General features: G+C 44.3%; 1 protein-coding gene across 6 annotated transcripts in view; it reads left to right on the top strand.

Annotated features, from left to right (window-relative positions):
- Positions 1–24,250, top strand: part of PPP2R2B (protein phosphatase 2 regulatory subunit Bbeta) — a 456,159-nt gene that overhangs the window by 386,874 nt on the left and 45,035 nt on the right. For all 6 annotated transcript variants that reach the window (XM_067732169.1, XM_067732167.1, XM_067732168.1 and 3 more), the window contains 2 exons: positions 6,870–7,047; positions 20,312–20,476. In XM_067732169.1, coding sequence (XP_067588270.1) covers positions 6,870–7,047; positions 20,312–20,476 — 343 coding nt within the window. The remainder of the gene's footprint in view (positions 1–6,869; positions 7,048–20,311; positions 20,477–24,250) is intronic.

The following is a 24,250-nucleotide window of genomic DNA, read 5'->3' as shown; positions in this document are numbered from 1 at the left end:
CAGGCTTGAATATGTCCTGTCAGTCTCAATATAGAGTAACTCAGTTATTGGGGAAAGCAGTGGGGAGCATCTGTTGAATACTGACAAGAAGATAGGGAGCAAGCATGAATTTAAATTGATAGCAGTTTCTGGGCTTCCCTGGTGGCGCAGTGGTTGGGAGTCCGCCTGCCGATGCAGGGGACACGGGTTCGTGTCCTGGTCCGGGAAGATCCCACGTGCCGCGGACCGGCTGGGCCCGTGAGCCATGGCCGCTGAGCCTGCACGTCCGGAGCCTGTGCTCCGCAACGGGAGAGGCCACAACAGTGAGAGGCCCGAGTAATTCAAAAAAAAAAAAAAAAAATTGATAGCAGTTTCTTCAAATTTCATGTTGATTATGTTGATTGCACTTAATATTCCAAGGGTATTCACATGTTTGTCTGCTGAACTCAATCAGATTTGACCCAGAGTTGCAAAATAGCTGAAATCCATTCACATCCTGGTACTGATGGACACCTCTCTCCTTTCTTCTCCATGGCTCCATCTTCTTTCTTTTCTTGAGCTCCTGTCCGGCCGTCTCTTCTCTCTCAGACTCTTGCCTTGAATCCGTCAACTTACAGGGGCACTGGATGTTGCCACGGTGAGCACAGCTGTTGTTTTTCCTCTGTAAAGAGCCCTCACCTCTAGCCTCTCTCCCTGCTGTGCATTTTCACAGGTGTCGTTTAAAGTGGGGTCCTCAGGGGCTTCCGGGACTCTGCTCCTCTTTCATCGTATGTCTCTGAAGGGGGCTTCGTGACCCGCCAGCACCTGCTTAGGTGCCGTGGAAGACTGTGACGCATCACCCCTGTGGTCACCAAACAAGCCAAATGACAACGACATTCATTTTGTTAGTAAATGGGTTCTGAGAGGTGACAGATGATCCTGTATTTCCCAAGAGGAGAGGCAGGAAAGATAATGAGAAAGTCTTGAAGGGAGGAAAACTGAAAGAGAGGTGGGGAGAGACAGAAGGAGGGAAGAGGGAAGGGAAAGAGAGCAAGGAGAAGGGGATTTCTTAACACGGAGGGGAATCCGTATTGGGCAGCTCCCTGCACCTCCCTGAGCCTTCTTCATCCCCACAGTTACACCTGTGATCCAGCCCTGACTACTTATCCTATATCTCCTACCACTTTCCTTCCCTGCTCACTGCTCTCCAGCCACAAAGGATCCTCACTGTTCCTCCTACCCTCTAAGCACATTCCAACCTCGGGGCCTTTGCACTTGCTGTTTCCTCTGCCTGGAATGCTCTTCCCAGAAAGCCACATGGCTGGCGCCCTCCCTCCATTCAGCTCTCTGCTCAAGCGTCATCCCCTGAGGGAGGCCTTCCATCCTCACCCCACCTCACATAGCATGACGTCCATCCTGCACGCCCTCACCCAGCTCAGGTTTTCTTCATGTCTGATATAGAGGAGGAATTGATTCCATGTTCTGAGTGAATAACAAAAATCGCTGACTGCCCCCCATGCCCAGAAACGCACAGAATCACACACTTGCACGCATGCGCTTTGCTCCGTCCCCTCCGAACTCTGCACACGCCGGTCCCTCTGACCAGAGCACAGCTTCCTCCCCTCCCCGCCCCCAACTTCTGCCTGGTGGATTCCCACAAACCCTTCACCTCCTGCTCGCTTACTAGTCCTGTCCTTTTTGAGGTCCCCCTTGAGCTCCCCAAGCAGACACGGGGCCCGTCTGGCTGACACTGTCCTGGGCAGTGCACCTGCACTGAGACATCCACGTGCGTACTTATCTCTCCCACACACCTGAGGGTGATCCTCCAAGCCCAGAGGACAGCAGCCAAGGACTTAGACTCCAGAGTCGGAAGTGCCGGGCATGAGTATGAGCTGTGTGACTTAATACAGATTACTTAACCTTTCTGGCCTCTGTTTCCTCATCTGTGCAGCAGAGATCATATGCTCCACCAAGCTAAATGATAGGATACTGATGAGGGTTCACTGATGAATTAGTTAACATTATGAGCGGTCAGCTGGGTCAGAGGATGGCGAGTGGAGGGTGTGCTATGCGAGGTGGGGTGGGCGTGGAGCGCCTCTCTCGGGGGGTGATCACTGAACAGAGCCCTGAGTGATGTGAGGGAGGGAGCCACGGGGTGCTCCGGGCTCCTCTCATCCACGAACACCCCAGCTGAGACACATCTCTGTAAGCCCCGTGGCAGGTTAGACTCTGAGGCTGCTCTCTTGGGCCCTGGGACATTATCTGGCTGATACTCTAACACGATGCATGTCGTCTTGCCAACCAGGCCAGGGTGCTCGTCCTTCAGAATCAGGCTCCAGGCGATGAGCAGAAACTGAATCAAGGTCAGGGAGGAGTATGAGGCACCTGAGGGAAGGCCATGAATTCCGGCATCGCAGTCCAGAACCACCTGTACCCTGCGAGGGCCGAGGGCTGACCCCCATTCTCATTCGCAAGCACAATGCAGCACCAGCCTTGTCTCAGGGATGAGTCTAGGCCCACGGCCACTGCCAAGATATCTCAGAAAAGAGGGTTTGAACTACCATTTGAAGGTCCTGGTTTGATCCTGGAGTTTGTCTGGCTCTGTGGAGAATGACTCAGGCACCTGCTGTCGGGGGGCAGAGGAAGGGAAGCTCTGGGATGAGTGGCAGAAACCCAGGCTGTGTTGACAACCCCAACTGGGTGACCATAGACGTGGCATGTCCCCTCTCGGGCTCCTGATTTCCTCATCTGCAGAACTTAGGAACTATCTGGGCCACTTGGTCTCAAAATTTCCTTAACCACAGAAATAGTTATTTAAGCAGGATATTGATTGAGAATCCAAAAATATTACCAGGAATGATGAAGAGGGTAAGGCCTAGACACCATGGCCTCCCACTCTGCCCCCCCGCAAAACACACACGACAGCCTTGAAAGAGGCTTTCATGGCCCTTCCAAGGTTCAGTGTTCCGTGATTCAGTGTCACATGCATATGGCACAAGCCTTTCAAACTGTTAGGCTGAACCACGTGAAATTACTGAGCTTTGACAATTTTTGACTTGCAGAGATGACATTCTCATATTTCAGCCTAAGGGTTTCATTTGTAACCGTGGTTACGTGTGCTCACGCAGGAACCAAATTGTCCAAGTTGAGCCCCTCATCTTCCTCTCTGTGTGACATCGGACAGGATACTTCACCTTTCCTGTAAAATGGCAAACAAGGAGTCTTCCTTGTGAGGTCGGCTACTGAGAGGGCTGAAGGGCAGGGGTGCTGTAACGCAGTGACTGCTACTACAGGAAGCCCTCCATGATCTTACGGGGAAAGCCGAACTCAAGGAACTGTGTCCCACTCTTCTCCCTGCCTGGCCCCAAGAAGAGTAGTAGAAAACACAGTCCCATCAGGGTTTCTTCACTGGTCATCCTGTCCAGCTTGAACTGCCTTTCCTCCCTCTTCCTTCTTGTGAGGGGTGTCACTGGGCAGTGGATAGCCTTGACCTGGGCATGGGAATGGTGTTGGAATATCATGAGTGACGTTCATCCCCTGCCTTATCTGGGCAAACCATTAGCACTCCCTCCTCAGATACCTACCCGGAGCTTCCCCATAAAGTGCCACATCATGCAATATGTCAGCCTGAATTAGCACGCAGCCAGATCACATTAAACTGAAACTCTGGGCTGGCAGTTACCGCTTGGTAATGCCTCTTTATCCTGGCTGTCATGCTCCCTTCCCTGCCACCAGAGCCACGGGAAGCCTCTGCGGACAGTGCGTGGTAATGAAGGAGGCCCAGGGAAGAGTTGAGGAAAAGCCACAGGAAGTCCTCACAGATTCCGTTTCTTCCACAGCCCTGGGGAGCCTGCTTTGAGCTCTACTACCTTGCGGGGCTGGGCAGAGCTCAAAAGCTCCAGGTGGGGAGTTCCTTTATGACAAACCGCGAGAGCAGGCGTGTGTCTCTGAAAGCACACATGAACACCTACAGCACCAAACTGAGATTTCTAGAGGCAGCTTAACCACAGAATTCTATGACTACCACTACCATTATTACTACCAATAATCCTATTGATTCCATAAATTCTATGGGCACTGTACTCATATCCCTTACAGAGCATTGATCACATCTTGCCATGCATGCTCTTTGAGTGTGGTGTGATACAGTGGAAAAAGCACTAGATTTGCAGTCAGATAGACTCTGGGATCAAATTCTGGCTATGCCTCCTATAGCTGGGCAACTCTGGGCCAGTGACTTAGCTTCTCTGAGCCTGAGTTTTCTCTTTGTAGTAGTACTTTGTATTACTAGTATCTATTTCACAGAGTTGTTGAAACAATTACTGAGATGGTGTATGAAGAATGTTTGACGCAGAGTCAATGCCCAATAAATATTTGCAGGAGAGTTCCTAAGGGCAAAGGTACTTTTCTTATCCATTACAAAGCCTTAACTCAGACACACTCTCATTTGGCATTCGATAGTATATCACCATCCTTTTCAAAGTTCTGCTTCATTCATCCTCTAACTTGTTCTCCAGTGTACATCAGAAATGATCTCATCAAAACTTTGAACCTGATCATATCAAAATCATTGGAAATCTTCTGATTTCTTCCCATTTCTCTTAGGATGATGGCAAAAATCTTTCCTGGGGCCTGCCTCTTACCTCCCCTGTCACTTCATCTTCCACCATGGTTCTCATCACTCTCTGTCTCAACTACATTGACCCATCGATCTTTCATTCTTGCCTTACCCTCACCACGGGGCCTTTGCACACGCTCTTTCCGCTGAACGGAGCATTCTTCCTTCCCCTCCTGGCCCAGTAAACCCCTTCTCATACTTTAAGCAACCAATTCTTACTTCCTCAGCAAAACTTCTCCAGACCTCCCTGACCAGGTGAAATCCTTCTTAATGCTATTTCCTCTCCTTTTGTACTTACTACAAATAAAATGTACTTACTACATTTTATTATGAGATGATTTTGTGCCTACCTCTACCAACTGGACCAGCCATATGAAGGCAGGACCTGTGTCTGGTTTTGCTCACCAGTTGAACCCCCCAGGACCTTGTACAGAGCTCAAGCAAATGTTGCTGAAAGGGTGAGTGGGAGGTTGAACTGAAGGGCAAATCATCTCAACAGATCCAAACCTTCTTGATAAGTAGGGCACAGTGAGTATTTCAGATAATATAACCAGAGCCCAGAAGGGGCAGGATAATGGCCCGAGGTCACACAGCCTGTCAGTGAGGGGCGAATCTGTGGTCAGAACCCAGGGCTCCTAGTTCTTGCCATTCCTGGGCTTATACTACAGAACCATTATCCAGAACAGGGTGGAGGGCTCTCAAAGACTTTCCCTCCCATCCCACTGCTGCTTTTCAGAGGACCCTGGCTCTTCCTACATCCGCATCTCAAGCTCCTCTGGTTTCCAGGATATCCACTGCCACATTTGCACAGAATTCTGTGATTCCTCTGAATTGTTCATTTAACTTAAAAACTACCTCAAAATCCTTCAAGACTGAGCTGGGAGAATTCTGTTTTCTAAAAGGTTATATTGTTGAGGTGACTGCACTCCACAAAATTTAACCTTTGTTTCCGCCTTCTTCCCCTCACCCACTGGGTTGACAGAAATCCAGAATTTGAAGTCTTGATCGACCACCTGCTATCAAATCAGGGCTCAGTTGCAAGAGATGACTTCCCTGAAAAGCAGACAGCTTTTGGTGCTTTTATGTTCTCATTTCTGTTAAAGGGCCGGGCCCGTGTTTTGTGTTTGTTGCATTGTGTTTTAGTCTGTCTCCTCTGAGGCGTTAGTTTTCCCACTACTTTCTCAGGAGCCAGTTCAGCCAGGTGTAGGCAGAAGTGCCCTTGAATTCAACGAGGGAGTCAGAACAGAGGTTGGTCTTTGTTCCCATTTGCCAGGAAGAGCTTCTTGTGTGCAAAACTATATTTAACTGCCTGATTCTCTGACCCATGGGGAAAGTAACATTTACTCACGTATTCTTACTCACTCACTTAACAAATATTTACTGATTATCCTTCATATACCAGTAAGATGACTATATAATTTATTGTCCAAATGAGGACAGTTTTGATGTGCAAGTGGACACTGCCTTGTTGGTACTCCAAGACAACAGGTTAAACCAAGGATGTCAATGGGTGCCCTATATATTAATGGCTGAATTTGGGATACTAGAAATTTGGGTGATTATACGCTTTCCCAAAATTCCCTTAAGGATTGAGGATAAAGCCAGGATGGGGTCTAGACCTCCAAAGCCATGAAGGATAAATTTTAATCTCAGTTGAACTAGACGTTTCTAAAACTTTCCTACAACTTCCTTTCAAAAATAGATTTCATGGGGCTTCCCTGGTGGTGCAGTGGTTGAGAGTCCGCCTACCAATGCAGGGGACATGGGTTCGTGCCATGGTCCGGGAGGATCCCACATGCCGCGGGGCGGCTGGGCCCGTGAGCCATGGCCGCTGAGCCTGCGCATCCGGAGCCTGTGCTCCGCAACGGGAGAGGCCAGTGTAACAGTGTAACAGTGAGAGGCCCGTGTAACGCAAAAAAAAAAAAAAGATTTCATGGTTAAAAAACAAACAATCTGGAACAACAGCTCTGGAAGCTAATGACCCCACAGTGGATTCTAAGTTCCCCTGAGATGAGGCCACTTTGAGGGCCACTTGAAAAACATCTTAGAATCTATAAAGGATGAAATTGCCCATCAGGGCTAAAGGATGGTGACATTTTTGAGGAAGGAATAAAACTAAAAGGAACCAAAGGGAATAGGAACAACATGTAATTTATCAATCTCCTTTTCCAGCTCAGAACTCCTTTGACGTAGTCATGATTTTGTATATGATAATAAAGGACATAAACATGCACACTCTTTTCCTAGTAAAGAGCTCTGGGTTCTGAAGTGATTTGTTTCCCTTGCATTCCAGGTGCCTGTCCTGAGACCCATGGACCTGATGGTGGAGGCCACCCCGCGAAGAGTATTTGCCAACGCACACACATATCACATCAACTCCATATCAGTCAACAGCGACTATGAAACCTACATGTCAGCTGATGACCTGAGGATTAACCTATGGAACTTTGAAATAACCAATCAAAGTTTTAGTATCCTTTCTTTAGGGCCAATAACCAGTTGGCTTGAATCAAGAGTATTCAGGTATGAGCAAGCTTGGGGGAAAGTGGAATAGAAAGGGCAATCACAATTGAAGACCTAGAACTTGTGGAAAACTGTTCCCTTTTAAATTACATTGGCATCTGTGATACTCATTCATCTGAACAAAGTTAAGGAAGTACTGAATTACAAGTAGTGGACCAGGGCTACCTCTGGATTAGAACTCTGATTCAATCCCTTCATGCAGAGGCATTTATGGGTCATGAATTACAAACTAGATTTGACTTTATCAACTATAAGACCAGACCTTAGAGTTCAGTGTAGGGTTCCTTCCTCTTGTTAATGGATTCACAAATGGCCTATATGGACATTATGGACCACAGGTACACAGGAGATGGTTTCCATTGTGTCGTAATAATGAAAATAACAATGGCTGCCATTTATTGAATTCCAAGCACTGAACTGGGAATATAATGCATAGAATCTATTTTGAAAGATGCATATATCATTATTGTCCAGCTTGATGAATTTTCACAGACAGAGCACTCCTGTGCAAGTAGCATCCAGATCAGAAAACCAAACTTTATTAGCAATGCTCGTGTCCCCATCACACTTCTTCAGTCTCTACCTGCCAAGAGTATATTTGATATAACAACCCCATATTGACATTATGGGGTTGTATTATTATCTTCTGTTTAGCTAAAATTTAGAGAAGTCGAGACAATTGCTGAATGAGTAACTGACCCAGTATTCTCACCCTACTATATTGACCCTCTATTTAATATTAAAAATCGGTCATTTATTCAGCACCTATCCTGTGGTCCATCCCACCACAAACCTGACTCTTCACTTGAATTCCCAACCTCAGTTAATGGTTTCACCATCCAGGTAGCTAAGCAACTGGCCTAAGAGTCAATATTGATCTTTCTTCCCACTCACCAGCCTCCCCACCCCCCAGCCCAATATCTGTGAGCCCTGCCTTTGCTTCGTCTAAAATATATCTCAAATCAACGCATCTTTCTCCATCTCCATTCTACCGACACACACTAGTACTGGCCACTGTTGTCTTACCTATGTGACTGCAATAATCTACTGTCTAGTCTCCATTCTCTCTTGCTCTCCTACACAATACGTGTTCCACATAACAGAGTAGACCTTTCAACATGTAATTCAGATATCATTCCTCCCCAGATTAAAACACGCTGGTAGCTTCCTATTGAACTTAGAATAAGATCCAAGTTCTTAACTCTGGACTGCAAGATTTCACATGATAGTGGCCCTGCATCCCTCTTTGATACCCTATCATACCAGTCTGCCCTGATTCACTCTGCTTCGGCCAACTATCCTCTTTTCTGTTCCTGGATAAACCTTGTTCTTACTTCCATCCTCTGCATGTGCTGTTCCCTCTTTCTGGAATACTCTGCCCCCAGAGTCCACATGGCTAACTATGTGTCATCGTATAGACTTCAGTCTCCTGTCACCTCCTCAGAGGCACTTCCTCCCACTAACTCCCAAGTAACCCCCAATAACCCTCTATCCCCGTTAACTTCATGACATGTATCACTATTTGAAATTCGTTTTCTTATTTGTGTATTTTGGGTTTCCCCATATTTGAATGTGAATTTTATGACAGAAAGAACTTTGTATGATCCATTCCTGTATCCCAGTACCTAGAATATTCTGACATACAGAAAGTACCATTTTGATGGGACATGTCAAGTTTGAAATACTGGTAGGTCACCAAAGTGGAGCTATATCCAGTGGATAATTAATCATGAAAGAGAAGCTGGCAATTTCACCTTAAGTGTATATTAGTTACAGTACAGCTCTGAATGTTCTGATATAAAATAGACTCCATAATGGCTCAAACATATAGAAGATTATTTCTCTTGTAAAGTCCAATATTGATGATCTCCATCAGCAGGCAGCCTCCTCCAATGAGTGATTCAGAGATTCAGGTTCTTTCCATCTTGTGGTTCCCCAGTGTCACCATGCTTATCTGCATCTGTACAGCAAAAGAGGAAGGTTGTGTAGGACCACACATGGGAGACTCCTGTGAGCCAGGTTCTAAAGTAGTGTGCATTCCATTGGCTAGAGCTCGGTCACATGATCACATCTAACTGCAAGGCAGGCTGGGAAATGTAGTATAGCTGTTGCAAATGAGTAAAAAGACCTGGTTTAGGTACACAGACACCTGACCTTCACCACAGAAGAGTGCTCAAGGCTTTTCAGAGTTCCCCAAGGCTTTTCAGAGAATGCAGCTGTAAGCCAGTCGTGGTGATTATGGAGACTGAGAACTGACCATTAAGACCGTGACTGACATCTTTTGTTGATCACAGAGCAGACGCGACATACTGTCTGAGCCTAGGAGAATCTGCCTACAGATTTTGCCTGCAAGTGCAGCTGCTAACAGAACGAGTGTGGGTGGTGGTTCCCTTTCTCCCTTGATGTCTATTCCAAGAGCCAGAAATCTGCTCAGGCTCAGCTGAGCTTCTGCTGTCCCCAGTCTATGTGACATGCTTTCCAAATTTTGCCTCCAGGCCTTCAAGAGGGAGGGAAGTTTCGTTAGGCATTTTAGAAGACAGATGCCTTGAGGAGAATGCAAAAGGGACATATTAATAGCACAGTTGAGGTTATATTCTGCAGATGTGTGACAGCCTGACAGATGCTGGCATACAAATGAGACTGTGCCATTCACCCTTAAAGCAGCCGTATGTAAAATAATCATTGTCATCATGAGAATGATGATAACTGATTTACAGTTACTTTCCACCAGACCGCCCTAAGCACTGAGCAGACTGTACAGACTGGGACCCTTTTGCTTATCGTCTCTGAAGTGCGGCCACCTCTGGGGTAGGAAGCGGCCATCTTTCAAAATAGTCTCGGAAAAACACCAACCAGCAGACAGGCCACCAACCATCGATAAATCATATGTTGTTTAGCACCATTTCTATAATGCCTCTTATCCACTAAGGAGGCAGAAGAAACATGGTTCAGTATAGAAAAATGTGGGGTTCCCAAAGTATGGTATGAGCATCCCTGAGGTGGGAGGCGAGGTTCTTCTAAATACTACATGGACGTTTTTTGTTTTCATAATTATGTATTTGTGCTAATGCATATTATAAAATACAACTATCGTATCAATCCTATGATATTACAGATACTGAAAAATCCATTTAAATTTCAAAGTGCATATAGGTAAAGAAAAGTATTAGTAAATATTAAGGCAAGTGGCCTTGCAATATGGTTTTTAAAAAAGTCATAACTTCTAGTGACTAGCATTTGGTGTGACATTGGCATTATGGTTGAGAACAGATTCTTTGGAGTCCAACAAGCTTAAAATTCTCAGCCAGCTCTACTACTTGCTGGCTGTGTAAGCTTTAACATGTCTTTTAACTTAGCCAAGCTTCTACTTCATGATCTGTAGAGAGGAGCTCTGAAAAAGAGGATTGTTAGAATTTTTTAAAAAGGTGTTTATACACACACACACACACACACATATATATGTGTATATATGTGCATATGTATATACATATATATACACATACATATATGCTTAGGGCAGTACCTTGCTAAGTAAATGATCAGTAAACAGGGACCACCACAAAAGGAAACTAGAAAAGTTGAGTGTTAGAAGGGTGGATTCTGTTCTGCTGAATTCATTATCTGCGTCATCTTCTCAAGTCTAGACACCTCCTTTGTTTCTGCAGTTTGATGTTCTTTGCAAGATGTTACTCATTATACCCTAGTTACCAGATATCCGCAGGGTCTCTGAGGTCCAGCCCTTGTATTTAGCACCATATCAGAGGGAAGCATTCCTAGCCTTATGGCACCTGGTCTTGAATCCTCTTCCTTCCATCTGTAGCCAGTCTGTCCCTGTTTTGTGTAACAGGTTCTGGCTTAAAGTGGTCAAACTTTGGCCTTAATCGGTTAACGACATCAGGACAATAATCATTTCTAGATTAGTGATTTTCTAGGGCAAGAGGCAGCCCCAACTTTTCAATAAAAGAAAATTGCTATAAAAGGATGATTCTTAATTATGAAAACTATGGTATACCTAGGATCCTTTGAACTCTGTTCTCAGAACTAAGAATGAGTTGACCTGGGCTCCTACCTAGTCCAATATGGGACCTATTAAATAAATCCACATCGAGTAAAAAGTAAATATACAGTCCTCAATAACTATATACTGAGCACCTAGTTTGTGCCAGGCACTGCGATAAGCCATGGGGATATAAGAGTGAAAAGAAACAAATTTTCTGCTTTCGGAATGACATTCACCAAATAATCACACTAATGAGTGTATTATTACAAACGGAAATAAATCCTGTGAAGAAAGGGAATATGGTTTTGTGAATGCATTTTTAAAAACCTGATGTAGACTAGGGAATAAAAGAAGGCTTTCCTGAGGACTGATTGTTAAGTTGAGATTTGTAGGAGGAAGAGTATGAGCTAACTTGGCAAAAAAGTGAGAAAAGATCAGTCCACCACGTACAAAGGTCCTGTGGCAGGAGGGAGCATGGTATGTTGGAGGAACTCAAGAAGGCCCGAGGGTGAAGTAAAGCATGGTGTGAGCAAGCTAGAAAGATAGCCCAAGACACACCTTGCATAAATCCAGTCTCTAGGCATGAGACAGAGGGTTTCTCTGGGAGAAAGCAACTGGATTCCAGGGGTACTTGATCTCTGACTTGGTCTTTGTCAGCCCTCTGCATCAGCTTCACTTGTCAACTGAGCTGAGGCCCTTTTGGATTTGATTCCCTATCAGGGAACCATAACCAGAACTCCTGGCTTCTAGCTCTGTCACTCCTTAGTACTAGGGACAGCAGTCTTCCTTTTAATCCAATAGGATTCTGCCGGGCAAGCTTTGAGGGACGCTGTGGGGCTCGTACAGATTTCTCTCCCTTGTTGCTGCTGTGGCTTTCATCCACAACTGTACATATCAATTGTACATATCAATCTTAGTCTGGCATTTAGTGTCATAGGAGAACATTCCTTCCAGTGACACGTCCAGCACATTGGCCTGTGTGTGCCAGGGCAGCCCCCTCTTTGCCATATTAAATGCAGCCTTTGGTGGGTTGCCTTGCTTGTGTGGTTGCTGTATCTGACACCAGACCTAGGGCTTTTGGGGTCTGCGGATTTCTCCTCCCACAGAGCAAGCCCTTTGAGCCTCATGTTATCAGGGGAAAGGGCAAGAATGCAACTCTGCAGACTTCTTTCGGACTTCTTGAACGTCCTTGGGGCGGTATCACTGAGTAGTTGGGAAGGCAGACTCTGGAGTCAGATTCACTGGATTTGAACCCAGCTCCATCTCCTAAAACCTGTGTGACCTTGACAAGTTGCTTAACATTTCTCTGGCCCTCAATTTCCTCGTCGGTTAATGGGGATAATAATACCACCTATCTTAGGAGGTTGTTGTGGGGTTTAAATGAGGTTGTCTTGTAAGGTATTTAGCCAAGCGCCTGCACAAAGAGAAGGCTCTATAAATAGTAGCTTTTATTATTTGGGGCATATCCCCAGCCCCCTGTTCTTCTTACCTTGTTGCTTGGATCCCATTCTCTCCTAAGAAAACCACAGGCTGAATGAGCCACACTATACAGGCCTGGCATCTTGGCCTATTGACCTACTGTGAGTTTTCTGCACCTTAAAAAAAAAAAAAAAAAACCTTCCCTAAAGAAGGCTGCTAAGTCATAAGAATGAAGTAAAGTAAAACCCAGAAATATTTTTTATTTAATTTTTTTAATTAATTTTTTATTGGAGTACAGTTGATTTACAATGTTGTGTTAGTTTCTGCTGTACAGCAAAGTGAATCAGTTATACATATACATACATCCACTCTTTTTTAGATTCCCATATAGGTCATTACAGAGTACTGAGTAGAGTTCCCTGTAGATAACTAATAAGAACCCATAAACATTTATTGAGCACTTACTATGTGCACTGGAGATGCCAAGATGAATAAAATTCCATCCCTCATGTCATGGTCCATGTAATCTGGAGGGAAGGTGAGTTCAACCAGAGAAGCAAAACCAGTAGGAGAGGGTGTGTGTGTGTGTGTGTGTGTGTGTGTGTGTGTGTGTGTGGAGAGAGAGTGAGAGAGAGAAAGAGAGAGACAGATTGACATATTACCATGAATTAGCCTTGTAATTGTGTGACTGGCCAAGCAAATCCAAAGTCTATAAGGCCAGCAGTCAGGCACAGAAAAATCATAAGCAAGCCGGAACACCACAGGCATGAACATCACAGGCCACATCCACACATGGCCATCAAGAAGGAAGATTGAGAGAGAAGGGAGAGAAACTGTAGTCTCAGCAACCATTTGGAGTCTCTTCCTCAAGAAAGACCTAAGCCTTTGTTTAAATGCCTTCCAACTGATCAGTTCAGGCCCACCCAGGATAATCTCCCTTATGATTAAATTAAAGCAACTGGTTAGGGCCTTTAAACCACGTCTGCACAGTCCCTCAGAGCAACACCTAGATTACTGTTTGACTGAATAACTGGGAAAACTTGTGCATATGTGCAAAGCGGCTGCTTTCTCTCTTTTGTCCTTCAACTCACCTGAGAGAATAAACCTTGTTAGCCTACCACAACCAGAAACATTTTAGAAATGTTTAGCCTAAGCAAGTTAACATATCACAAAGCTACCAAAGTGAGTATGTGGACAGAGGGAGACAGACATGTAACCATACTAAGGAAGATGAGACTAACAGTTTTGGGGAGCCTCTATTAAGTAGCAGGTATATTACATCATCTCCTGTAGTTTTCTTCCTCTCTTTGTTGATAAATTAACAAGTTCAAAGGCATTTGAGATTAGGTAACTGGTCACAGGATTGGGGATTAAAATCTAGATCTGTCTCACTCTATACTCCAGTCAAATGTACTCTATCACACTATCTTAAATTACGCAAATAATAATACACGTTAAGTGTATTCATAGAGGTGCGTTCAAGGCGCTGTGGATACACAGGTAGAAAGAATCATGAAAGAAGGGCTAGAACACTTCATACAGAAAGGAACACTTCATACAGAAAGGAACACTTGGGTTGGCCTTTGAATGAAGTATTGAGTATTTTCTAATGGAGAAGTGTCAAGCTCTGTGTCACGTGAATAGGAAAGAGTCTGTGGTTATGGGACTTTCACATACCCCACCCCACCCCCAGTCATAAAGGACATCTTATCCCAGTGTCTTTTGAGCTCAACACATACGTAAAAGCAGTACCTAATAGGGCACCATGTGTCTCTTTGTCAGTCCTCTCATATTGAGTCTAGCGATTGGCGAAACCCTCCATGAATATTTGCACACTGGCTTTTTTTAAGCTCCTAAGAGAGGAATATCCTTGGAGTCCTCTTTGGAGATCTCCCGTGTGTTATCATCAAGCGACATGTCCATTCAGCTGACAAGATCTGGATGCTCTGTAATCACTACTTTATATCCAAAGATTAAATTGAGACTTTGGAAAGGAAAGAAAGACTTCAAAGAAACTCATGTGCCCTAAAACGGAATCCAACTCTAATATGCTCAGTTTGCAAGGCCATGATAAGGTTATTCTCCACCTTCAGTATTGGCAGACTTTAAGTGCTATCTGAAAAGCTTCAACTGCTTTTGCACATGGGTATCTTACCCAGGTAAACTTAGATTCCACTCTCCAGCTCGGCCTGCAGACAGGCTTCCTGCTGGACTCTGCTGTCATTGGTTGGCTTAGATAAAAAGAAAGGGGGGAAAAAAACACCTTGTCAGTATCAGCAAAATTAGCAGTGATAAAGACAGAAGCATATGAGGACACCTTCAAAAGCCCACAAACCTAATGCATATAAAAGCTATCTTTGAAAAAATGCATGTTTCCTTTGAAAGTTGGGATTATTCAGTCCACTGTAAAGCCCTTTAATGAATAGCCTTTTCTCCATTATCTTATTTGATCATCAAAATTTCTCAGAGACGGACAGAGTTAACAGAACGATACCCATCCAAAGGCAAAGAAACTGAAACCCAGAGAGAGAAAATGACTTTCATGTTCTCCGAGCAAAACAGAGTTGGAATCAAAACGGAATCCCAATCTTTTGACCCCATTTTGTTACAATGACAGTATTTATCACAGTATTATCTTCAGTTTTACCCAGAGATGAGGTTCCTGGTCTCTCAACTCTCTCAGAGATGGTTCTAAGCCAAGGAAACTACTTTTTTTTAACTGTTTGTTTTCTTGGTTTAATAATCTGTATTCATTATAGAAACTATAAAATGACCTACAATCTTACCACCTAATTTTGTGTATATACAACGAATTTTCATCGCAATTTTAACTTAATGCTAGCTAACTCAACAATAAGGGCTCAGAAAAATAAATTAATAAGGAAATAAAAGAAAAGGGAAAATTTTTGTAATTCTTGATTTATCCAGGAAGCTTTCTCCTGTTCAGTCTAGGGCCACACACACACACACACACACGTGTGCACATACACATCCCACCCTCTCACACATACACACTTTCTTTCTCACTTCTCTGCTTTATTTGTCTCTTTAGCAGTTATTACTACCTAATATACTGTATGTTCTATTTATTTATCTTGTTTAGTGACCATGTCCCCTACTAGAACATAGGCGCCACAGATCAGGGGGATTTTTGGTCTGCTGTGGTCACTGCTGTATCCCCTGTACCTAGAAAAACCCTGGCAGATTCTTTGTGAATGTTTATGAAATACATGAAGGAACAAATGAATGAATGGACCCAAGCTAGGGTTACCGAAGGATAACTTAATGCCAGCCTTAGAATCTAATCCCCCTGTAAGATATAACTATGTTTCCTTCCATTCTGTTCTCTCTCTCATTTTTTTCACATGGCTATGATCAGACTGTATATATTTTGTATCTAACTTACCTCACCTAAAATTATACACGTATATAATAAGCAGAGAAAATATCTTGTCTTTTTCCATCTTAAAATACTACAACTTCATCAAAAGAAAATGTGGAAACGAAAACTCATCATTGAAAAGAAAACTATTCGTAGACCCAGCCCATTGGAATTCTCACTAACATTTGGTACTTTTGCCTTCTAGGTCATCAGTTTCAGAGTGTAAGTTCTAAATGACATTATGATCACACTAAAGATGGAATTTTTCATTACAAGTTTTTTAACAGACTTGGCATCTCATTGCATACACAGTTAAATGAGATCGATCAGAATTTACTTAATCGTTTCCCTATTTCTGTATATTTAGGCTGTTGTCCATTTTTTTCTTTTATAATATCGCAACAGACTTTTTTTTTATAAAAAGCTTTTCCAAATTTGGGTTTAAGGAAATGACTTTTGAATGGTCCCTATGCTACCCTTTAGCATCCTGCCATAATCCCCTTCATTCCCTCACCCCACTGCTGATGTAATTTATGGCTCTGGCTTCTTATTTGTTTGAAGCTCATCCCTTAAGGGGTGACCTCCCAGTGTCTTCAATTATTATTTTAAATGATGCCTTAGGTCATTGCCTGGCACAGCAGTGCCCTCACCTTCCCGCCTTCGGCCTTCCAAGCATGGAGCTCAGCTGCCAAACTGGCTGTGCCCCCTCCCGTCTTCAGCACTGCTTCCAGAGTCCCAGCAGAGAGGCAGATTAACCCCTTTTGTTAGTAGAGGTAATTTGCCTGGGCTCCGCATTAATAAGGAATGCCTTAAGCAGTTGGGGTCAGGATGAACAGATCTGTCAAGCCCCAGGGTTAATTTAATAGCAATCTGTTGGCTTTCTGCCTTGTATATTAGCCATGAATCCAGTGCTCTGTTTTGCTTTTGCCGTTTAGTTCTTTGGGACAACAGGGGAATAATTTGGATAGAGAGCTCTAAAAGATAGGAGAGAGAAAATTGACTGTCAACATGCATCATTCCATTTCCAAGATAATACAGAGAGCCCCGCACTGCTCCCCTCCTTTCTCCTTCGCTCCCAACATGAAGGGCACAACCACGTATGCTGGAGGCGTGTATCTCCCTTTAGAACAGTTTAAGGGAAAAGGCTGGGTTTCTAGGTGACGCAGATGTGAAATATGCTCTCTTGTCATCGCCATAAGCCATTGAATTTTTGGAAACTAGACTCCTTCTCCCAAATGTTTTTAGAACTCAGAAAATCCTCTGCAGTTAACAATTCAAGAAATCCCTTCTCACGTTTCTGTCTCAACTTACGGTTCCAAAAAAAAAAAAAAACATTCATCACATCAGAGAACACAAAAATCCTAGGTCCGGTGCTGTGTCCAAATTCTGGTTCTGAAAAATGTAGCCCCCAGAGTGGTCGGTGAATTGAGAGAGCACAGGTTCAAAGCAGAATCCCTGTTGGATTAGCCAGGGGAGTTTCCAGAGAGCCAGAATTACATCACTCAGAAAGGCTGGCTCTGTGAGGGCCATTCGTCAGGGGAGGAGAGTGGAGTGTGGTCAAGAACCCAGGCTCTAGAGTTGGACAAACTTGGGTTCAAATCCCAGCTCCACCCTCTATGGTCATATGACCTTGAGTAACTTAACATCAGTCACTATTTCCTCTGCCACAGCATAGGCCTATTAATAATATTAACATCATAAGGGTGAGATGAAGGTCAAATGAGACCATGCATGGCACGTGATAAACATTAACTACTGCTTATTATTACCTTCCTAGTTGTCCTTACCACTACAGTTACTAAAAAGAGGATTGGAGTCATGGTTTCTCCCCTGAACCCCATCGAGTCAGACCCAGAGAAGCCCTCTAGTCAAAAGGAAGATGCTTGGGGATGAGGGATGGTGGGCAGGCTTAGAGGTCCAGGATGGATGGGAGGGAAGGAAGGAGGAAGGGTCCAGAGGCAGCAGCCCTAAGCAGACTCAGTTCTGATGCAGTTCTTGATGGTGGAGGATGTTCCTGGTTTCATATGTATGTTTAAGCCCTTCATTTTCACACATTCTAACTTGTGGGCTTTATTTTTAGGTGAGAAAAAAATAACCGTAGATGTGGCACCTCCCGCTACCACACAGCCAAGATCCCTTCCAGTTAAGCTTGTTTTTAGAGCTATACTGGTAGAGGTTGAGAAAGCTGACACCAGATTTTCTTGCCCTATTTTGAGAAAAGAGAAACATGCTCACTGGCACAGTAGGGCATGGAGGCTCTTTCTGGAGGGTGATAAAATCTGACAACAGCTGAACACTAACCTCTGCTTAACCCCACCCTGTATCGTGGCCACAAAGCCCAGGGCATGGGTCAGGGGACTGGGGAGAACATCAGAGCTGCAGCTTGGGGCCTCCTTCTGGGGGGCACTGGCCCCTGCTCCCCAGCAAGTGATGCTAACTGCAATAATATTTATAACTCTGGTAGCAGTTGAGTTGAAAGGTAGTATTTTGTGAATCAAAGGAACCCACATGCTCTGGAGACCCAAGAAATATTTGCATCTGGATTTGTGAGGGAAATTGTAGTAAGATGAAATGTTAGTTGTCTCAAGCTAATTTTAGGAAAAAAACCCAACAGGATTTATAAGAGGTAATTGAAAGGGAAAGAGGCACAACCAAATATAAAGCCATTATTGCACCAGATGACATGCCGGAGCATGGGTGATGTTTGATAATAGATGACTACTTTGTTAGCGCTAAAGTGACTAAAAATAGCAGTAGAATTACTCGTACCTCATTTAAATTGTAAGGAGGAGATTATGTTCCCAACTTCATGAAAAGCATAGGAGACTTTTATCTAACCCAGTCTAATAGCATTATCTGTGTCAAGTTACTGCTTGTTGATTCAATGCAGTGTTTTCCAAAATGTGATATATAAGCTCCTGGCACAGACATAAATACGTTCATTTTAATGGTTAAAAGCATTTATCTTAGGTACGGAATATTATTTAAAATGTAACTAGCTCATTAAACCCATGATTTTATGAATATTGGATTACTGCTTAGACAAGGCTAAGTAAAGAAAAAAGTGAGTCGATTTAAGTTGATGTGGAGAAAAAATGTTAAGTTAAAAAATGCTACCTAGTGACATACAGGTGGGGCGAAATCACAAATGTGACTCAAAAGTGAGAATCATTTTGGTTCACAACATCCACATCACAAGGCCTGTCCTTTGCAGGAAGTTGCTGGGTCCTTGGACAGCACCTCAGCCCCAGCCAGGTACCACCGTACCTGGACCCAGGTCTCCCGAGCTCTCAGTAGAGGTGGGAAGGGATCAGCCCAAACTCACTCCCACTGAAGACGTTTGTTTCCACTGGGTCACCGTCATAGATGAAAGGCCAAATGTTTCATTTCAGTACACAAGGATGTGGTCTTTAAAAATAGAGGTATAATAATTCTTGATCAGAAAGGAAAATACTGAGGAGGAAAAAACCCAATGATAAAACTAACGGTATATTCCACTGGAGGCTCAAACTGTTATGCTGTACAATTGGATGGCTTCGTTTGAATGCTTAAACTCCCACATAAGCTCTAAAGCGAATCACAGCTTACAGAGACTTGAGGTCCTGTATATCTTCAATAAGAGAAATTTTGCGTAATTACTAAAGGGTACAAATCTTGCACCTGGGATAAAATCCTAGTACTGCCACTCTTTAGCCATGTGACTTGGGGCAAGTTACTTACACACGCTGAGCCTCCGTTTCCCCCCTTGAAATAATGGGGGTAAGAAAGTGCTGCTAATAGAGCTGTTATAAGGATTAAATGAAATAAAGTACATGATATGCTTTTGCACAGTGACTGACCTACAGTCAGTGCTCAATAAATGGTAGCAGCTATTATTATTATTATCGACATATTATTTAAAAACATATTATTTTAAAACATTGAAAGGATTTCATGGAAGAGGATTTGCAGTCTGTCCTAGATATCATGTATCAGCCCAGGAGTTCAGATAAAGATTCAAATATGTTGGATTATTTAGTTGGAATATATTGGATTATTTAGTTGGCATGGGGCTGGTTTCTTAACCGCTGTTGTAAAATGAGAAATGAAAACCTTTGCCACTTGATACATTTTAGCATGATTGCATGAGCAGGTAACTTTGATGGGATGGGGCATCCACATGTTATGAGGGATGAAATCCTGATAAGGAGCCAGGGAGACCTGAGTTCTAGTGCTACCTATGGCCACTGGATAACCCTGGGCCTCATCTGCCCGGGACCACTAATACCTGCCTATTTGCTCACAGAGTTATGATGAGGATCCCCCGTGTGTGCTCGTTGCTAACACGGTACGGTAAAATAAGGCGGTGATGCTACCGTTACCCCCAAGGCTCCCCGTTCTCCTGGTCCCCTCCTTGACTCGTCTGTGCCAGATATCGTCGACATCAAGCCAGCCAACATGGAGGAGCTCACAGAGGTGATCACAGCGGCCGAGTTCCACCCCCATCACTGCAACACCTTCGTGTACAGCAGCAGCAAAGGGACAATCCGGCTGTGTGACATGCGGGCGTCGGCCCTGTGTGACAGGCACACCAAATGTGAGTAGCCAGCAGCCCAGGGCTTGTGGCAGGGATGCGCCACTGGCCCCTGACATGTGGGAGGAGAAGGGGGAGGGCCTGGAGGGATTTGATCTCCTTTCCCACCTCAGACACACTGGGAGTAAAGAAACTACACGTGTTGGCCTGACCCGGGAGTCAGTTCCATGTTTGGTATTTTGATAAAGAGGAAACCTCACGTCCAATCCCACAAACATTGGCTTCCGGCTGTGGAATACAGAGATGAACAAGACATGAGCCCTGTCATGTAACATTGTGACATGATCTGAATTATGTTTTAAGATTCCTCTTGCTGCTTTGGGGAGAATGAACCTGCAGAGTAGAAGTGGGGGGGACCAGTTAGGGGATGGTTGCGATATCCAGGCAGGAGATGCGGGTGACCTGGATGAGGGCAGGGTGTGAAAATGGAGAGGAGTGGACGGGTTCTGGACAGATCTTGGCAGTAGAGTTAACTGGACTTGCCGGACAGTGTGGAAGGCTGAGAATATACAGGAATCAAGAATAGCAGCTGGGGACACTAAGTTAGCACTGTATTGTGTATTTGAAAGTTCTTAAGAGAATAGGTCTTAAAAGTTCTCATCATAAAAAAAAAAAATTGTCACTATGCATGGTGATGGATGTTAACTAAACTCATTGTGGTGGTTATTTTGCAATATATACATGTATCAAATCATTATGCTATTCACCTAAAACTAATATAATGTTATATGTCAATTATACCTCAACTTTAAAAAAAAATAGCAGCTGGGGGAAAGGGTTAGTGGCTTCTTGGAGAGAGTGAGGCTTTGGGAACCAGCACCCTAGAAGGCCCAGTGATTCTAGTGGGCACCAGGGAAGGGCTTCAGAGAGAAGGGATGGGATAAAGTCCACCAGGCTGACAGGCCCTGGGATGACGCTGGAGTTTTCAGGGCGTTGACTGAGCAAAGCACCTCCGAACTAGTGGGGGCTGAGTGCTTGGGGACCAAAGGCTAAGACCGATGTAAGCGGGTGAAGCAAGAGTCAGCTGTGGTAGCCAGAAGGGGCCTGGAGCTAGCAGGGAGGTTTTCGAGAAGACAGAACTCCCCAGAGTAAAGGTGCCTAGAGGAGCCATGAGAGCTGTTTGTCTGGCCAGCACCTTCTGCCGGGTGCCGCTCTGCCACTACAGCCTGGACAGCCGGGAGTGAAGACCTTTCTCTCCCACAGCCTCAGCTTTCGATTTTAATTCCTATGGGACCTGAGCGATGTGATGACTCTCTGTGCAGGTGTATGGCTAGGAGAGGTGTGAATATCTGGGTCATTTTGATCATTTCTGTTTGCTCATTGGCCGTGAGGAGTATTGCACAGGAGAGCTGGTATGTCTAGTGTAGGGGGATGTAGACTGTGTGGATTCCAGAGTCATACAGACCCAGGTCAAAGGCAGTCTTCACCCCTTTTTAGCTGCCTGACTTTGTCCAACTTTCCTTTACCTTTCTGAGCCTCAGTTTTCTCATATGTAAAATGGGTAAGATAATAACATCCACCTCATGGGTGTGTCATGGGGATTAGATGAGATAACTATTGAGAATTGTTAATGAGTTGTTTCATACTAAGTGTGCTTTACGCTTCCAGGAGATTTCAATTCAGATGATCCACATTTCCAGTACTCAATCGCCATTGTGTAGCTAGTAGCTACCATATTGGACAGTGGTGATTTAAGATTTCCTTCATTGCAGAAGGTTCTCTTGAAGAGTACCGATCTATACTGTTGGCTCCTTGAGGGTGTGGACTTACTTTGTTTTGTTCACTGCTGTTTCCCTAGCACCTGAAATAGTACCTGGCCCATGACAGATGCTTTATCGATGTTTGCTGGTGTCTGTGCTGGTATTGGTCTTTGAGCAGTACTTACTTATAAGCCAAAAAGGGGGAAATGTTCAAGGCAGAGGGATTAGCACGTGCAAAGGTGCTGAGGCATGAAAGGTCATAACACTTTTGGAACTGTAGGGTGACTGATATGGCTGGCATATAGGGAATGACTTGGAGTTCAGGAGGAAGGTAGGCGACTGGTCATAATGGCCATGATAATGGACTTGAATTTTCTCTCAAAGTCAGTGAACAGCCCCTAGAGTAACCAGGGGACTGATTGGAATTATTTTCTGGAGAAGTTGCTTAGACTGAAGGCAGAAGGATGGAGGCTGGGTTCTGTCTGGGAGAACAAAGAGTCAAGAAAAGAGGTTAGGAAGATTCGATAACGTACGCAAGGATTTCTTAACGATGCACTGTTGAATTGGGGGCACCCGATCCTTTCTTTGGGGGAGGTAGCTGTCCTATGCATCGTAGGATGTTTAGCAGAATCCCCAGCCTCTACACACTAGATGCAGGCAGCAAAGGCCAGTTATGACAACCAAAAATGTCTCCAGACATTGTGATGTATCCTGGGGTGAAAATTGCTCCCAGCTGAGAATCACAGATCTAGACTAAAATTCATTGGCAATCCTTCAGCATGATCTTCTTGTATCTATGATGTATCCATTACTATTAAGCACTCTGAGGGGTACAGTGGAAAGGGTAAGACATCTCCTAACACTCAAGGAATTTCACGTTTGGCTGGGGAGGCAAGATGTACCCAGGACACCCAAATGAGTGGTAGAGACGATTAGGAGTTGGGATATTTGGGGAAGTGGGGAGAGACCCACTGGAGGTAGACCCTACAGGGGAGGCAGAGGCTGAGTGGTAGTGCTGAAGCACAAGTAGGAATTGGTTAGGTAGGACCTTAGAGAGAAGGGTGTTTGGGGTTGTACACACAAGAATGGGCAAAAGCCTGAAGTTAGGAAATGACATGAAACCTTTAAAGAGCAAGAAGTGTTGGGCTTGGGTTAAAAGGGGAATATGGAGGAAAAGAGGTCAAATAGGGATGATGGTTTATATCAAGTCAGTCGTTGAAGGTCAGAATCAGAAGTTATGCCTGCATCCATTCATTCATTCATTCATTCATTGAGTACCTGCTCTATACTCAGAGTCTGGCTCCTATGGTAGCCAGTCCTTCTTAAACTTTTCCACCAAGTACAGCACTCCCAGACCCAGGCTGTGAGCCTGGCTGCTCTGCAGGAAGGGCACCAAAAGGCAATCCAGCCTCTCTGATGTGCTCTGGGTGGCCCGGCCTCTCAGCAAAGGCAAAACTGCACATGCCTGTCAGAGGCCTGAGGCTCCAGGGGAGGTGCTGACCATGGTGGATTTTCTTTGAAGTCTTATTTTGTCATCTTAAAATTTCACATGGATTTTGTATTTTACTCCCATAAAATGACTACTTTCCATTTCATTTAAATATTACATTTCTACCCATCCCCAAATTTCAAGCAAAATTGACATTTCCAAAAGATGCAGCATTTATCTACGGCTTCCTATACCACATGGTGCACCCCTGTATCGTCCTCCTTGCTGACCTCCAAGGATGCGTACATGTGCCTCAGTTTGAGAAGCACAGCTCCAATATGTGGAGAGCAATTGCAGATCATTTGGCTGGAGAACAGAGCTATAGAATTTATGTTTTATGGAAGATTAACACAGTGGTGGTGGGAAGAAACATAGGAGAATTAGAAGGTTTTGCTTTAGTCTCAATACAATGGAAATTCATAACCTAGGTAAGAATGGTAGCACAGGGAACTCTACTCAATACTCTGTAATGGCCTATGTGGGAAAAGAATCTTAAAAAGAGTGGATATATGTATATGTATAACAGACTCACTTTGCTGACCACCTGAAACTAACACAACATTGTAAATCAACTATACCCCAATAAAA

Source organism: Pseudorca crassidens, chromosome 3 (genome assembly GCF_039906515.1).
Source record: "Pseudorca crassidens isolate mPseCra1 chromosome 3, mPseCra1.hap1, whole genome shotgun sequence".
NCBI classification, from domain to species: Eukaryota; Metazoa; Chordata; class Mammalia; order Artiodactyla; family Delphinidae; genus Pseudorca; species Pseudorca crassidens.
The sequence above is the reverse complement of the archived record's forward strand: the minus strand, read 5'-3'. Positions and strand labels throughout refer to the sequence as shown.